The sequence below is a fragment of the Balaenoptera musculus genome, chromosome 3, assembly GCF_009873245.2.
Source record: "Balaenoptera musculus isolate JJ_BM4_2016_0621 chromosome 3, mBalMus1.pri.v3, whole genome shotgun sequence".
Classification (NCBI taxonomy): Eukaryota; Metazoa; Chordata; class Mammalia; order Artiodactyla; family Balaenopteridae; genus Balaenoptera; species Balaenoptera musculus.
In genome coordinates this window covers 40,099,851-40,118,067 of record NC_045787.1, presented here as the reverse complement: position 1 = coordinate 40,118,067, position 18,217 = coordinate 40,099,851, and the positions used below count along the sequence as shown (strand labels likewise).

Genomic DNA, 18,217 nt, shown 5'->3' with positions numbered 1-18,217 from the left:
AATTTTTAAGAATTCTTACTAGAAAATAAATAATTCCTAACTACTTCAGGATGTTTTGATTCTTAAGACAGTCTAAGAAAATTGAATATATTAAATTTATAAATGGAGTTTTGAAATGTTTGAGTGGTTAACTTAATTAAGTTTTTAAATGGACCTAAATAACTTTCAGCCCCCTGAATGTATTTGTTAAAACTTAACAGATGTATAGATAGAATATTAAGATTTTTAAGTTGAATATAATAGTTTCAGGAAAAACTAGGTTTCAGATACTATAAATTTAATAAATTGTATATCCCTTTTAAAACTGCAAAGCAACAATAACTGGTATTTCTGCGCACTAAAAGCTATCCTTAAGGACACCAAAACCCTCAAACTGACAGGTTACCCCGTACCCTGGAGTCCCTGTGGCCTTTAGGAAGTCTCCACATGGAAGAAACCCAGGCTGAACACAGAGAAGAAAAAAATAGGGCTTTGCTGAGAGATCTCCCTTCTGCCTGCTAGACCACAGTGGGAACATCTGAAATTATAAGTGGGGCCTGGCCAGGTTGAAAAGCCAACTTCTCTGTCCCCCTGAAGTGTGAGGCAGAGCGGAGAGGAAGAGGGCTGGCAAGCCAGGTCACACGGAGGCCCCTGCCAAGGGCTTCTTGTGCCTCTGCTGGACAAAGCACGAAGCTGCGGCATGTGGTAGGCCAGGGTTTGGGAACTTTTTCTCTCTAAGAGGCCGGATAGTAACTCTTCTAGGTTTTGCAGGACACGCTGTCTCTGTGGCAATGACTCAATTTCGCCACTGTAGCATGAAAGCAGCCATAAATAAGTGAATAAGCATGACTAGGTTCCAATAAAACTTTATTTATGGGGAATTCATAGTGGCGTGGTGCTGAGGAGGCAACCAACAGTGGCTACTGTGCCTAAGGTCACTTCGACTTTGAAAAGTTTCTTCTATAACATTAAGGCTTCCCCTTGAGGTGATAGGAGGACATCTGCTGGGTCTTCAAAGATGTTCCTTTCCACCTGTGGATGGAAGCATCTGGGGTGGGAAGCAGGAGCTGGAGCAAAGGCCCGTGTGCAGGCATCCCTGCAGGCTGCAGCGGGCCAGATAGAATAACTGGAGTAGAGGAGGGTGCCAGTGGGGAGACTGGGTATATTTCACTGCCCCCTGAAAACAGGAAGCATCCATACCTAAGTCTGTGCCTTTCACAGTGATTGTCTGCTAAGCAAGCTTTGGGGCTAAGAGAATGAAACACCCCGCCACCCCCAGGTATATCAAAAAGAGAAAATAGGTGTATGGATAATTTGTTCTGTAATTCCAGATTAGCAAATTAAGCAAAAATAGGAGTGCTTTTCAGATCCTAAATCTCACCACCAAAGCAAATGGGGTCATTTTATTTGGCTCTTCTGGAGCAGGCTAAATCCTCCTGTGCAGTGGAAGCCTGGGTTTCTATATAATTATTGTCACAACATATAGCATTCTATACACGTCGGAGGTTACTGCCTGGGCAAAAAGACTTCCAATAAGGGTGAGGCTCAATCACAGGTCATAACCTGCAATCATTTGTCTGGTTTTTAATTATTCCAAGGTCAGACAGGCTGCCCTCTGCTTAAGAAACAAGCCGTCTTATCAGAAGTACACTTTTATATTACACTTTTATATTACTGCTTTTATATTGAAAGCAGTCGTCCATTGTAAATACATATCCCAAAGTAATACTACGTATTGGTTAACATCAAGTTGCCATTTTCTGGTCCCTATTAGTACTCAGTGAAAAGGTATAATATCTACTCTATGTTGTCATGTCTTTGTAACTGTGGCAAATTGGTTTTACTTGTATTATTTATTTCTGCCTTTAATGACATATTTAGTACCTTTCTAAGGATTTCAAAATCCTGCAAGCAGTACAATGAAAGGGGGAACAGCTGGTGCTGCTCTCTCTAGACTAACCTTTCTTTGAACAAGCTGCCAAGAATGCACGCCGAAGAATCTTAATGACGCCCAGCACTTTATCTCTGGACCCCGTCCTGGAGCCATGGCATGGGCAAAGTTCTCTCTGACTTTGTTGAGGGTTACCAAGTGAAGCCTGTTCCATGAGCTTCTGCAGTGAAGACAGCTAAGCTAGAGGGTCCCTTTGCAAACATCCATACAAGATGCATATACTCAGTGATGTGCTGGTAAGCATTTAACAGCCAATTCTCTAGAAAGAAAAAGTCCTGGTTTGTTGCTCTTGCCGATTTCCGTGGTGTAAATACTCCAAACTATGGCCAATTGCACGACCTGTATGATTTGACATCCTTGTGTCTGGAATTGGAAAGAGAAGGCACACAGTCAGTATTTCAATACAAAGGTTTTCTGACAGCGTGGCATGTAAATACAATAGGTGCATCTGCTGTAGCAACTACAGCAAGGAGCTAGGGTGTAGCTGAGCAAGGACAGCTACAGTCATGGACAATATTGTGCAAAATTGCGCAGTCCAGGGCTTCCCTGGTGGCGCAGTGGTTGAGAATCTGCCTGCCAATGCAGGGGACATGGGTTCGAGCCCTGGTCTGGGAGGATCCCACATGCCACGGAGCAACTAGGCCCGTGAGCCACAACTCCTGAGCCTGTGCGTCTGGAGCCTGTGCTCCGCAACAACAGAGGCCGCGATAATGAGAGGCCCGCGCACCATGATGAAGAGTGGTCCCCTCTTGCCACAACTAGAGAAAGCCCTCGCACAGAAATGAAGACCCAACACAGTCATAAATAAATAAATAAATAAATAAATAAATAAATAAACAAACCCAAAAGTTAAAAAAAAAAAAAAAATTGCACAGTCCATTCAGGCTCTGTTAACATCCTCTTAATTGGAGCCCTGGGGTAAATTTATCATCCAGACGGTACTTTTTTTTTTTTTAATTGAACTACAGTTGATTTACAATGTTGTGTTAGCTTCAGGTGTACAGCAAAGTGATTCAGTTATATCTATATATTCTTTTTCAGATTATTTTCCATTATAGGTTATTACAAGATATCAAATATAGTTCTCTGTGCTATACAGTAGGTCCTTGTTGTTTATCTATTTTCTTTATAATAGTATGTATCTATTAATCCCAAACTTTTAATTTATCCCTCCCCCCCGACCATACCTTTATCAAAGAGTTAAGAACCAATATGAACCTGTCCCCAAAAAACATTATTCATACAGTTCTTTAAAGAGTACAAACCATGCAATGGACACATTGCTATGACAAGGAAGCCATATTGAATCCACTGAGTTCAAGAGAGTTAACTGAGTCGTGTTCTCTTGCATCATCCTCCGGCTTTCCCTTCTACCCATCAAGTCCACAACTGCAATTTTTCCTGGCTTTCTGAATTTTGTTGACGATCCTCACCCTGTAGTCTCTACCGTCTGTCTTATCTGTTGACCTGTCACTATCGATTGGAAGGAGCCAAAGTTGTCAACCTAGACTCCGTGAGTCCTGATTCCTTCTCAAAAGATGAAGAAAGAAGGTGCCTTTATTCCTGATGATTTTTTTTTTCAACAATCTTCTACCAAGATACTTTTTATTCAAATTAACTTACATGATTTCAGAATTATTCTAAATAATAATATCCCTCTTTATGTGAATCAATTGCTTTTCCTACTTTCAGTTGAAGTATAGTCAGAGTGCTCTAAGTGAGTGAAAAAGCCTTTTGTAAACTCTACAGTACTGAACAGTCTTTCATGGCCACTAAAGAGCCAGGAGCAGGGTGGGGACTTGTAATCTTAACACACAAATGATGAAGACCGTCCCCTCATTGGGCTGTTGTTTCTGTTTTGTTTTGGTTTTACAGTATTCTCTCAAATCAGTGGAACCCCATACATTGGCAAGGGGAGCGCTGGCACAGGTAGCTCATTAGAGCATGTTCACGAGGCTCATTCAAGAGGTAGTGGTTGAATGAATGAAGCTGTAGGAAGCCAACTTTCAGGATGCAGATTTCCAAAACAGCTTATACTGATCCTCACTCCATCACAGCCACCCCCAAGCTTAAGAGAGGTCCGTTATAATCGGCTCGTTTTTTGCAGAGGGAATATACGTGTGTGTGTGTAGATGGGGATCTGGGGAAGATGGGGGAGGGGAGAAGATATCCAGCTTCTATCTCTAGTGGTGAATGTATGCAAAAATAAGCTCTTAGCCCCAGACAGGCTCAAGAGATACCTGCATCCACAGGGACAGGATCTGGACATGTGGTATTCTGGACATGTGAGGGGAGAGGGTGCTTTTAGTTAGAGCAGTGACCGGTTGGTGCTGATGGCATTGCGTTCATTAGAACTAGGGGTGACATATTCTAGGGTACACAGCACAGTCCTGTGCATCCTAAAGAATTGTCAAAAATCACCTTTTTAATGTCTTGCCACACATTCATGTGGGTCAAAGCACTGTTTATAAATATCTGAGCTTGCAAAGCAACTCTATGTAACATGAAAACACTAAGTAACCCCTTGTGGAGCATTCTTTCACCCGGCTCCCCAGAAGTGTTTAAAGGAAAACGAGGCCAACTCTGACCACACACTACTTACATGGTTTAATAACAAAAACAGAAAAAAACAAGCAGCTTATCATTATAAATAAAATAAGATTTACAGGTTTTTAAAAAGGAAAGACCTATCATTGCAGTTCAGAAACTATTTATGTGACTTCTAGAAATTTAGTCACAACAGGTTTGCAGGAATTAAAAATAAAATTTTTGAATGTGAAGTAAGGGCAAGATAGGAAAAACAGTGAGTATCATTACAACCCCATTAGGGGTCCTGTAAGTAGGAAAGAATTGTTTTGTTACTTCTCTACTCAAGGAAACATAAAGGACATCTCCTACCCAGTGAGTGGGTCTCCTATGCTATGTAATGTCTCACAGGTTCAACAGCTGCTACAAACATTATCAGCAATGAGATGGTGCCGATTTGTCTCTGTTATATTAGGACTTTACAGTAAATGCGATGTGTGGATAACAGTGCAGTAATTCAAATCACCCCAAAGTTTGTGAGTGAAGAAAGGGCTCTGATGACATAGCTAAAATAGGTTGGCAACTTATGGTGGCTTTGTTTTCCTATCTCTAGGGTGGATCAGTGGCCACTAACAAATGCCCACTCTCTGTGGCCACCCCGAAAATAGCTCGATGACCACAGGTTGCCAGGCAGCTGTATTCTGATGTCATTCCCCCAAGTGCCATCACCAGAGGCCAATGTGAAACAACCACCAGCTCCTAATTCCAGCAGTTTCCAGTTAGCCATTACATTTAAGTAGCTGATAAAGCAGTCAAGAGAGTTGGGTTCATTTCTCTTGAGTCATTTTTAAAATGTTTATCTGATAAGAAAATAACCTTTAAAAAATGATGTCGATCATAAAAAATAGATCCTTGCATCATAGACAGTTTTTTTAAACCTTAAAAATAATAAGGGTATTATATAAGCACATGTAAGCATATGATTTATGTTGGTCAAACTTAAACATCTTTCTTTAAAATTATACATCAGCATACAGAAGGACAGAGAAAGCAATTATGGACAAGTCAAGTGTGACAGTGGGTCATTTTTATTGTCGTAATTGAGGGGAGGCATTAAAATGTGAACTTCAGGTTAATATAAGAAAACAAAATAAAAAATGTTATCCTAAAGAAAAAAGTTCAAGGCAGAACATTAAGTCTTCATCTTCTCCTCTCTTGTATTGTACTCTTTGGCTTTAGAAACGTAAAACTCTGGGTAATGAAAATCTATGTTCCTGCGGCAAACATAGTCACTTACTGTACTTGAGTATCATTGGAATGCCAAACTTGTTTTTAAAATGATATTATAAAGGTAGAGTGGTGTGGAATCATTTGGATCCCAGTAGGGTGAATATGGCAGAATTAGGTACCCACTTAGGTTACAGATATGAAAATCTCAGGTTACCCAGCCGTATTTGCCAGCTTAACACCAATAGGCTCCTTCATCTGGTGACCACCCTGTAATTGAAGCTTCCATTTTCTTCTCATGTTTAATATTCATCAGGAACAACTTCTGAAACATAACTACCTTTGGACATCTTTCTTATCTTCCAAGTGTGCCTACGTCATAGACTATATTTTCAGTTGCCTAGTAACCAACCTGATGAGTGGCTAAAATCCTTACTGTGCTTTTGTGACTAATCCGTATTGCAAAATATCACAAGTTATGATATTTTGTGATTCTTCACATCTAACGTTGTTTTTAAATTAGCTGTCGATATGCTACTAGTATGAATTCCGTGAATTTTTAAGTAAACCATTCGGAGGAAGTAGTGTTAGTAATATGCACTTACTGTGTTAGTCTTTATTTTAATAGTATTGGATTTCTTGCCACTAGTCCTCTTCCCAGTTATTAGCAATACTTAAAATGCTGTCCTTTTAGATTCGAGGTTATAAAATGTGACAAGGGTACAAATTGCTTCATGTACCAGATTTGCATGTGACATGCTGTCCACTCTTGATGGGAGGCATCATTGATCAAATACCGGACTGTTTCATAAGCACAGGGTTCCCCATTTTTGCACTTAGTGGCACGATCTGAAACCTGTCTTTGTGGCAGAATCAAGGAGACTAGCATCTCGGGTTTTAAACTCTTTAGAGCAGCCACCTCCTTCTAGCTATAGATTTAAACATGTTCCCCACCTGTCGCTCCTGCCAGCTCTTCTCTCCCCCTGCTGGCCCACAGCTCCCTCGGTCCACTGACTGGCAGCCCCTCCCTTGGCGGGGCAAGGTTGGTCCTTGGTGCTGGTCGTTGCACAAGCAATTTAATATTCTTTTTTTTTTTTTGACTCATCAATACTTTATTAAAAAAAATTTTTTTTTTACACAGCAGGTCCTTACTAGTCATCAATTTTATACACATCAGTGTATACATGTCAATCCCAATCACCCAATTCATCACACCCCCATGCCCACCCCCCCACCACTTTCCCCCCTTGGTGTCCATACATTTGTTCTTTACATCTGTGTCTCAATTTCTGCCCTGCAAACCAGTTCATCTGTACCATTTTTCTAGGTTCCACATATATGCGTTAATATACGATATTTGTTTTTCTCTTTCTGACTTACTTCACTCTGTATGACACTCTCTAGATCCATCCACGTCTCTACAAATGACCCAGTTTTGTTCCTTTTTATGGCTGAGTAATATTCCATTGTATATATGTACCACAACTTCTTTATCCATTCGTCTGTCGATGGGCATTTAGGTTGCTTCCATGACCTGGCTATTGTAAAGAGTGCTGCAATGAACATTGGGGTGCATGTGTCTTTTTGAATTATGGTTTTCTCTGGGTATATGCCCAGTAGTGGGATTGCTGGGTCATATGGGAATTCTATTTTTAGTTTTTTAAGGAACCTCCATACTGTTCTCCATAGTGGCTGTATCAATTTACATTCCCACCAACAGTGCAAGAGGGTTCCCTTTTCTCCACACCCTCTCCAGCATTTGTTGTTTGTAGATTTTCTGATGATGCCCATTCTGACTGGTGTGAGGTGATACCTTATTGTAGTTTTGATTTGCATTTCTCTAATAATTAGTGATGTTGAGCAGCTTTGCATGTGCTTCTTGGCCATCTGTATGTCTTCTTTGGAGAAATGTCTATTTAGGTCTTCTACCCATTTTTGGACTGGGTTGTTTGTTTTTTAAATATTGAGATGCATGAGCTGTTTATATATTTTGGAGATTAGTCCTTTGTCCATTGATTCATTTGCAAATATTTTCTCCCATTCTGAGGGTTGTCTTTTCGTCTTGTTTATGGTTTCCTTTGCTGTACAAAAGCTTTGCAGTTTCATTAGGTCCCATTTGTTTATTTTTGTTTTTATTTCCATTACTCTAGGAGGTGGATCAAAAAAGATCTTGCTGTGATTTATGTCAAAGAGTGTTCTTCCTATGTTTTCTTCTAAGAGTTTTATAGTGGCCAGTCTTACATTTAGGTCTCGAATCCATTTTAAGTTTATTTTTGTGTATGGTGTTAGGGAGTGTTCTAATTTCATTCTTTTACATGTAGCTGTCCAGTTTTCCCAGCACCACTTATTGAAGAGACTGTCTTTTCTCCATTGTATATCTTTGCATCCTTTGTCATAGATTAGTTGACCATAGGTGCATGGGTTTATCTCTGGGCTTTCTATGTTGTTCCATTGATCTATGTTTCTGTTTTTGTGCCAATACCATATTGTCTTGATTACTGTAGCTTTGTCATATAATCTGAAGTCAGGGAGTCTGATTCCTCCAGCTCCGTTTCTTTCCCTCAAGACTGCTTTGGCTATTTGGGGTCTTTTGTGTCTCCATACAAATTTTAAGATTTTTTGTTCTAGTTCCGTAAAACATGCCATTGGTAATTTCATAGGGATTGCATTGAATCTGTAGATCGCTTTGGTTAGTATAGTCATTTTCACAATATTGATTCTTCCAATGCAAGAACATGGTATATCTCTCCATCTGTTGGTATCATCTTTAATTTCTTTCAACAGTGTCTTATAGTTTTCTGCATACAGGTCTTTTGTCTCCCTAGGTATTTTATTCTTTTTGTTGCAGTGGTAAATGGGAGTGTTTCCTTAATTTCTCTTTCAGATTTTTTATTGTTAGTGTATAGGAATGCAAGGGATTTCTGTGCATTAATTTTGTATCCTGCAACTTTACCAAATTCATGGATTAGCTCTAGTAGTTTTCTGGTGGCATCTTTAGGATTCTCTATGTATAGTATCATGTCATCTGCAAACAGTGACAGTTTTACTTCTTCGTTTCCAATTTGTATTCCTTTTATTTCTTTTTCTTCTCTGATTGCCATGGCTAAGACTTGCAAAACTATGTTGAATAATAGCGGTGAGAGTGGACATCCTTTTCTCGTTCCTGATCTTAGAGGAAATGCTTTCAGTTTTTCACCATTGAGAACGATGTTGGCTGTGGGTTTGTCGTATATGGCCTTTCTTATGTTGAGGTAGGTTCCCTCTATGCCCACTTTCTGGAGAGTTTTTATCATAAATGGGTGTTGAATTTTGTCAAAAGCTTTTTCTGCATCTATTGAAATGATCATATGGTTTTTATTCTTCAGTTTGCTAATATGGTATATCACATTGATTGATTTGTGTATATTGAAGAATCCTTGCATCCCTGGGATAAATCCCACTTGATCATGGTGTATGATCCTTTTAATGTGTTGTTGGATTCCGCTTGCTAGTATTTTGTTGAGGATTTTTGCATCTATATTCATCAGTGATATTGGTCTGTAATTTTCTTTTTTTGTAGTATCTTTGTCTGGTTTTGGTATCAGGGTGATGGTGGCCTCATAGAATGAGTTTGGGAGTGTTCCTTCCTCTGCAGTTTTTTGGAAGAGTTTGAGAAGGATGGGTGTTAGCTCTTCTCTAAATGTTTGATAGAATTCACCTGTGAAGCCATCTGGTCCTGGACTTTTGTTTGTTGGAAGATTTTTAATGACAGTTTCAATTTCATTACTTGTGATTGGTCTGTTCATATTTTCTGTTTCTTCCTGGTTCAGTCTTGAAAGGTTATACCTCTCTAAGAATTTGTCCATTTCTTCCAGGTTGTCCATTTTATTGGCATAGAGTTGCTTGTAGTAGTCTCTTAGGATGCTTTGTATTTCTGCGGTGTCTGTTGTAACTTCTCCTTTTTCATTTCTAATTTTATTGATTTGAGTCCTCTCCCTCTTTTTCTTGATGAGTCTGGCTAATGGTTTATCAATTTTGCTTATCTTCTCAAAGAACCAGCTTTTAGTTTTATTGATCTTTGCTATTGTTTTCTTTGTTTCTATTTCATTTATTTCTGCTCTGATCTTTATGATTTCTTTCCTTCTGCTAACTTTGGGTTTTGTTTGTTCTTCTTTCTCTAGTTCCTTTAAGTGTAAGGTTAGATTGTTTATTTGAGATTTTTCTTGTTTCTTGAGGTAGGCTTGTATAGCTATAAACTTCCCTCTTAGAACTGCTTTTGCTGCATCCCATAGGTTTTGGATCATCGTGTTTTCATTGTCATTTGTCTCTAGGTATTTTTTGATTTCCTCTTTGATTTCTTCAGTGATCTCTTGGGTATTTAGTAACGTATTGTTTCGCCTCCATGTGTTTGTGTTTTTTATGTTTATTTCCCTGTAATTCATTTCTAATCTTATAGCGTTGTGGTCCAAAAAGACGCTTGATATGATTTTAGTTTTCTTAAATTTACTGCGACTTGATTTGTGACCCAAGATGTGATCTATCCTGGAGAATGTTCCATGTGCACTTGAGAAGAAAGTGTAATCTGCTGTTTTTGGGTGGAATGTCCTATAAATATCAATTAAATCTATCTGGTCTATTGTGTCATTTAAAGCTTGTGTTTCCTTATTAATTTTCTGTTTGGATGATCTGTCCATTGGTGTAAGTGACGTGTTAAAATCCCCCACTATTATTGTGTTAGTGTCAATTTCCTCTTTTATTGCTGTTAGCAGTTGCCTTATGTATTGAGGTGCTCCTATGTTGGGTGTATATGTATTTATAATTGTTATATCTTCTTCTTGGATTGATCCCTTGATCATTATGTAGTGTCCTTCCTTGTCTCTTGCAACATTCTTTATTTTAAAGTCTATTTTATCTGATATGAGTATTACTTCTCAGCTTTCTTTTGATTTCCATTTGCATGGAATATCTTTTTCCATCCCCTCACTTTCAGTCTGTATGTGTCCCTAGTTCTGAAGTGGGTCTCTCATAGATAGCATATAGATGGGTCTTGTTTTTGTATCCATTCAGCAAACCTGTGTCTTTTGGTTGGAGCATTTAATCCATTCACATTTAAGGTAATTATCGATATATACATTCCTATGACCATTTTCTTAATTGTTTTGGGTTTGTTTTTGTAGGTTCTTTTCTTCTCTTGTGTTTCCCACTTAGAGAAGTTCCTTTAGAGGAACTTTGTTGTAGAACTGGTTTGGTGGTGCTGAATTCTCTTAGCTTTTGCTTGTCTGTAAAGCTTTTGATTTCTCCATCGAATCTGAATGAGACCCTTGCCGGGTAGAGTAATCTTTTTTGTAGGTTCTTCCCTTTCATCACTTTAAGTATATCATGCCACTCCCTTCTGGCTTGTAAAGTTTCTGCTGAGATATCAGCTGTTAACCTTATGGGAGTTCCCTTGTATGTTATTTGTTTTTTTTCCTTTGCTGCTTTCAATAATTTCTCTTTGTCTTTAATTTTTGCCAGTTTGATTACTGTTTGTCTCGGCGTGTTTCTCTTTGGGTTTATCCTGTATGGGACTCTCTGCACTTCCTGGACTTGGGTGGCTATTTCCTTTCCCATGTTAGGGAAGTTTTCGACTATAATCTCTTCAAATATTTTCTCTGGTCCTTTCTCTCTCTCTCCTCCTTCTGGGACCCCTGTAATGCAAATGTTATTGCATTTAATGTTGTCCCAGATGTCTGTTAGGCTGTCTTCATTTCTTTTCATTCTTTTTTCTTTATTCTGTTCCGCAGCAGTGAATTCCACCATTCTGTCTTCCAGGTCACTTATCCGTTCTTCTGCCTCAGTTATTCTGCTGTTGATTCCTTCTAGTTTAGTTTTCATTTCAGTTATTGTATTGTTGATCTCTGTTTGTTTGTTCTTTAATTCTTCTAGGTCTTTGTTAAACATTTCTTGCATTTTCTCGATCTTCGCCTCCATTCTTATTCTGAGGTCCTGGATCATCTTCACTATCATTATTCTGAACTCTTTTTCTGGAAGGTTGCCTATCTCCACTTCATTTAGTTGTTTTTCTGGGGGTTTATCTTGTTCCTTCAGCTGGTACATAGCCCTCTGCCTTTTCATCTTGTCTATCTTTCTGTGAATGTGGTTTTTGTTCCATAGGCTGCAGGATTGTAGTTCTTCTTGCTTCTGCTGTCTGCCCTCTGGTGGATGAGGCTATCTAAGAGACTTGTGCAAGTTTCCTGATGGGAGGGACTGGTGGTGGGTAGAGCTGACTGTTGCTCTGGTGGGCAGAGCTCAGTGAAACTTTAATCCGCTTGACTGCTGATGGGTGGGGCTGGGTTACCTCCCTGTTGGTTGTTTGGCCTGAAGCAACCCAACACTGGAGCCTACCTGGGCTCTTTGGTGGGGCTAATGGCGGACCCTACTAGGGCTCACGCCGAGGAGTACTTCCCAGAACTTCTGCTGCCAGTGTTCTTGTCCCCACGGTGAGCCACAGCCACTGCCTGCCTCTGCAGGAGACCCTCCAACACTAGCAGGTAGGTCTGGTTCAGTCTCCCCTGGGGTCACTGCTCCTTCCCCTGGGTCCTGATGCGCACACTACTTTGTGTGTGCCCTCCAAGAGTGGAGTCTCTGTTTACCCCAGTCCTGTCAAAATCCTGCGATCAAATCCCGCTAGCCTTCAAAGTCTGATTCTCTAGGAATTCCTCCTCCCATTGCCAGGCCCCCAGGTTGGGAACCTGACATGGGGCTCAGAACCTTCACTGCAGTGGGTGGACTTCTGTGGTATAAGTGTTCTCCAGTCTGTGAGTCACCCACCCAGCAGTTATGGGATTTGATTTTACTGTGATTGTGCCCCTCCTACCATCTCACTGTGGCTTCTCCTTTGTCTTTGGATGTGGGGTGTCTTTTTTGGTGAGTTCCAGTGTCTTCCTGTCGATGATTGTCCAGCAGCTAGTTGTGATTCTGGTGTTCTCGCAAGAGGGAGTGAGAGCACGTCCTTCTACTCCGCCATCTTGTTTCCTAATCTCATATTCTTTTTGAAGTAAGTCATTTTCAGAGCCCTGAAGAAAAGGAACTAAAAGAATGGAGTCTACATTTTCCATAAGGGAGAATCCTCTTAACAACATGATTTGTAAAATACCTTGCCCAAAAATTGTGCTGAAGTTGTGGACCCATTTTCTGGTCTGTAGGTGAGCTTTCCATTACTCTTCAGAATCAGAATTAATGAGAGTCCTTCCATTCTCAAGGGCTTCTTTTGTTTTTCAGGAGTGGTATTTATTTTGAATTTGCAGACATCTTTAGGAGTACTTCTGGTACACACTTGAACTGTAAAATGTTAGCATATTTGTGGTTCCTAAATTACCATAAAAACGTAGTGTTATTTATATCTTCTTACTCACATAAAAAATGTACACACATATTAATACCACTTTGAATGGTGTATCTCTGCTGTTAACAATAGTCTGGCGCTTGTGATGAGAAAAGCAAAATGAAACCACATTTGGAAGTGGCATCAGATTGGGACACCTTTTTTTTCTGGGTCAGGTATTGACTAAGGTAAGACCTGGGGATTCTCCATGGCACATGAGATTTAACACAGTTCGTTGACCAAGAATGTCTTTGAACAATGCCTCTTCTGATGTTGCCACTCACTGTATTTGATGTTATGTAAACCCTGCTGGGGTATAAATACAATGTCCTTTTCTTGTGTGATGTAGTGTGTGTGTTTGTAGCTTCGTGAACTTTGTACTTTATCATACCGTTTGAGAGAAAATCAATACTTCTGAAAGCCATAATAATTTGATATTTATTCACAGTCAGGAGTTGGTAATCCTGGATGTTATTAGTCAGTATCCTAGCCTTGTACACAGTAAGAGTGACTTGTGACCTGTTATTAATCAAACAGATTTTTCAGATAGCAAATGCTCCACCTTACATACCAGTTGTAAGGTCTTGATTTTCCCCTCCCTGAAAATTCAGGACTGGGAGAAAAAAAAAAGCTAGGAGACTTTATGTATGTACGTATATTTATATAAGTTTATATATGCAGATACATACACTTGGTTTCTATCTTCTTTCTTAGAAAACCACCTTCCCAGGTCTCAGAAATACATGCCAGAGACATGTATTTAAATGAGAGAGAGAAAGGATTATTTAAATTATTTTTGTTGTTGTTGTGTGTGTATTTGATGGTCAAAATAATTGTCTTGTGTAATCGATAGTGTACATATTATTGGCCGTCACCAATTTAATAAGTTAACAAGGTAATGTAGTGAAAGCTACTCTGCTAGAGTTATTTTGATTGAATTGCAACTTTTTGGTGTCTGCAGTGTATTTTTGCCCTGTGCCATAGTACATATAATTCTTTCTTAGACTTCGTCAGACCTCCCATGCCGTTAAGTGAATGGATGGAATGGTAGCTTGCAAGAGGGTCATTCACCCCTAAAAAAAACACTCCTGGGTCACAATATATAACCCACATTATAACCACAGCTGTGGATGGGATTTTAGCAAGTCCTGGCCATCATGGTTCATATAACTTCTTAAAATCCCCCTACTTCATTACTCACAAAATTTTGGTATGAGAAAGACTCTGATATGATTAATAACATATTTCTCTCCCCCCCTCCCCAATTAAGGTCAAAAAATATTTTGAACTTGAACCACTTGCACGCGGAAAACGCTGGATTCTGCAGCCCTGCTCGCTGGATGACATGGATGCACTGAAAGACAGCTTCTCTCAGCTGATAAATTTGTTAGAAGAAAAAGACCATGAAGCTGTAAGAATGTGAAATTTGGTGAAGAAAATGGGTTCCCACAAGGCCTTGAACCTATCATGTTAGTTTCTCCGTTTAATTTTATTTTGGTATCAAGACTGTAATGGCTTCAGTATCTGTTTTCTTCCAGTTATCTCAGACTCTCATCTCTCTATTAAAGTGAATATTCTGTAAATCAGGTGAATTATCATCGGCATTACCGTCAAGTATACACTACTGAGAGAGAATTTATTCTCTGTTTACCACTAATTATCTTCACCGCATGTCTCTTCCTTCTGTTGTTCTAAGCGTCTCTTCTCTACTGTGTGCTAAAATGGATGGAATTCGTGGCTCACAGAAATCAAATCCCTTATGGAGGACTCAGGGAGACTGAGAACCTCGGCTCATTCACCCTGGGTTTGGGGTGGAGTACTGTGTGACTAGGGCTCCCCCATAATATGTGTATCATTTTCAAGATCTCTCGGGGGTTTTATTTTATCTTATTTGTAAGTTTTCTGTATACTGGCCTTACAGCGTATGGGAGAAAAATGAGCACCAAAAACTTCAATTAATCACCTTATCAGAAAGGAGTATCCTGCCATAGTAAAATTGACTTCGAAGAATTTAGACAAGTTGCCTACTCTTTTTTTTTTTTTTTAATTACATCTGAAGTCTCCCTCAATCCCCTCTTTTAAGAGCAAAGACATTGTTTCTGTTTTCAAGAAGAGTTAGAGGAGATTTAGGCACAATGCATGCATCACTGATTACTATTCCATCAAGTCCTCAAATATTTTTTTAGTGGAAAAATTACCCAATGTAAAGTCGAGCTGCAGTGTAACATGTTTCTAAAAATCTTTTTCTAAAAATCTTATGTCTGATTGAAATAGAGAAAATAATTTTTAAAGTAGAGAAAAAATTTTTTAAACAGCCAAATGAAATATAGTTTATACTGGCTAGGGCTTAAGCTGGCGTGGATTTGACAAAGATAATAAAGGCAGAATCATCTGTGTATTCATTCAGTAAGTGCTAATGTCGTTTAATGGAGTCTGTTAATGCCCCATCCAATAATTAAAGGTCTATCAGTATTTCTCTTATAAACCTCTATTTTCAGGGGTTTCAGTATGCCCTTAAAAGTGTGCTGGGGCTGCAGCAAATAAATAATTTTAGGGCCTAGATTCAGTCTTTGGAACTAATTTTTTTTCATTTAGTTTAAATGATAAAATTATACAGATAAATGTACAGGTTTACTAAGTTTTGGCACCTTTGACCTTTTCTAAATCAGGAATAATCTATGGATATTGAGGTTAATGGATGAGATACTCTTTGGCACATTTTGTAGATTTTGGGCCACTTAAAATACCAAGTGGCCAAATGATAGAAGACTGCTCCCTTCACCTGAGCAATAAAAACATGTTTGCAATTTTTAGGTAGCATTGACTGATTCCCAAATACCACACTCACACTGTATTACAGGGTGATGTAATACCTTGTAATTCTCCAGAAGTTATATGTCATTCAAATTTTGCTTTTGTGGTTTGATCTTGTAGGTGGATTTTAATGAAATCGTTACCTTTGAAACAGCGAACACTTCTTTTAAGCTTTTTTTTTTTAATGGAGTGGATCAAAAAAGATTCATATTCAGATTTTATCTACGGCATCCTTGAATATTATCAACCTTATATAATCCGTGAGCAGCACAAAACTTTTACTCCGATGACCACTTACAAAAGTCCTGCTTTTATTTCGTCCTGTTGTGCTCGTCTTCTATGAAAAATAAATGATTATTAGGCATTGCTTTCTCTGCAAGTTCATTAAATGTAGAATGTTATCTTTTTAAGATACCGTGGCTGAGTGCTCCTAAGCCATCTGTTAAATGACTTCCCGTTGTCTGCGTGTGTGTTCATGTGTGCTCCAGGGATGGGCTTCTTCTCAGACCCACGACTGTCTGCAGTGTCTCAGCCGTCAGAATGAAAACATTATCAATCAGTACCCAACAACAGCTGTTTTTGACAAGTTTCTGTCTGACGCCTAATGCTTTACAACTGTCAATAAGGCTCCTTCTTTGTCTAGCAGTTCAGAGCTCACAGTCTTGCTGCTTCCGTGCGGCATCCTGTCCTTGTAACCCTAGAATTTGCCGTGTTTGGGAAATCCACGTGGGGGGAGGGAAGAGGGCTTGGACGGACATGGGTGGGTGGGTGGTGGGTGAACGTGTCTGTCGTATTCCTACTTGTAAAATGCCACAGGTGTCTTAGTTTGCATATTCAAATATTATATAGGAAAAACAGTCTGTTATGTATTTCTTCACTTAGCTTCTTGTTATATTTATGGAAGTTATCAGTTTTTGTACCTTCTTAGCTCAAGCAGTTGCCTTTTTGTAATGGCAATTAATTTATATGACAGAACTTTGTATCTCCTGTAGTTTACAGTATCAGTTGCTAATTAACTGCCATATTGCCCTGTCTTTCTATTAAAAAATTCTGTACCTATACTTAGAGGTTAACAGATTCATGTGGACAATTGCCAGGCAAGAAGAACTCGTATTGTCCGTGATTTATATATGATTTCCACTATCTTCAAATGAAAATAAACGCTGAGTAGAATTGATGTTTTCAGACTGACTCCTTCCAGCTTTAGCATTTGGGAGTCCCAGATTTCTGTTTACATTTGTGTTGCCTGTTTAAGTCTTCAAAATAAGTTCTGCTGCTCTTGGGTCAAAACAAATGATTAATTCGCATTTCCTTTGAAGCCACTGTGAAAACCTTAAGAGAGAAAAAAGAAGAAGAAAAGCACAAGTGTCTTTTCCAGTTGGTTTGTCTTCAGCAGCAATTTACTTTCGTTGGAGCTATTCCTTCAGAATGGGTGAGCAGAGTCGAGACGTTAATGTCAAGTGTCATCCTTCAATCAAAGCATCATTTTATAATATTTGCTGTAAAAGCAACTTTCTAAGAGTGGCTGTTTGGTGCAATGAACTATGTCCTTCAATGGGGATTGTTGCCCTCAGGAAATAAGTAAATATTTTTAAGTGACTCAGGAGGAAATGCTGTGTACAATATTTACAGGTCCATCCTTAAGGATGAGAGTATTCCTTAAAAGAGAAAGAAAAATTAAAAGATAGATGGACGAAGAAGAGAAAGAAGGGGAGGGGAAAAAATACATAATAGAAGGATGAAAAATACAAATCCCAGCTCTTGTTTGGTCCAAATGCAACATTATCCTGACACATTATTTAACTACACGGAAAGCTTGCAACCTGCATTCCTAGTTTTGTTTCCAAGGTAGGCAATTAGCAGTTATCACGTTCCTAAGCATCTCAGACCTATCCAAGCAAATGTGGACAGAACTGTAAGATTTTGAAGCAAATGGGGTTTTCTTAATAATGTCCAGATGGAATATTCAGACTCGAGTGGAAACCTAATATTCATGCCTGGCTTTATCGTCTTTATAATTTTAGAGTGCATTTTCATTAACCTCTTGACCTAATGGTGGAAACAGAAAGGAAAAGATACGTGGAGGGGGCGGGAAGTGGGAGTTGCTCTTGGGGATCCCTCATTTTCAATGCATTTGGAAGGAAGAATAAAACTTTAGGAGAATGTAGATTCCCTGCCATCTCTTTCCCTTAGCCTGGGTCCTGGAGATCTGAAGTTCATGCTGTGAAATGCATTATCACATCATGTTGGGAATTCCTGGATCCCAAGGGTTCACAACTTTTGGTCACCACTGAGTCAGCATGATTAAATGATTTGCATCTCAGGGTTAAATGTTTTCCAGCTCAGATGCACAGAGTGACTGATGAGCCCATTTTGGC

General features: G+C 39.1%; 1 protein-coding gene across 2 annotated transcripts in view; it reads left to right on the top strand.

Annotated features, from left to right (window-relative positions):
- Positions 1–17,016, top strand: part of ARL15 (ADP ribosylation factor like GTPase 15) — a 419,067-nt gene extending 402,051 nt beyond the window's left edge. For both annotated transcript variants that reach the window (XM_036848566.1, XM_036848565.1), the window contains one exon: positions 14,296–17,016. In XM_036848566.1, coding sequence (XP_036704461.1) covers positions 14,296–14,448 — 153 coding nt within the window. In that variant the 3' untranslated portion in view covers positions 14,449–17,016. The remainder of the gene's footprint in view (positions 1–14,295) is intronic.
- The last annotated feature ends 1,201 nt before the right edge of the window (positions 17,017–18,217 follow it).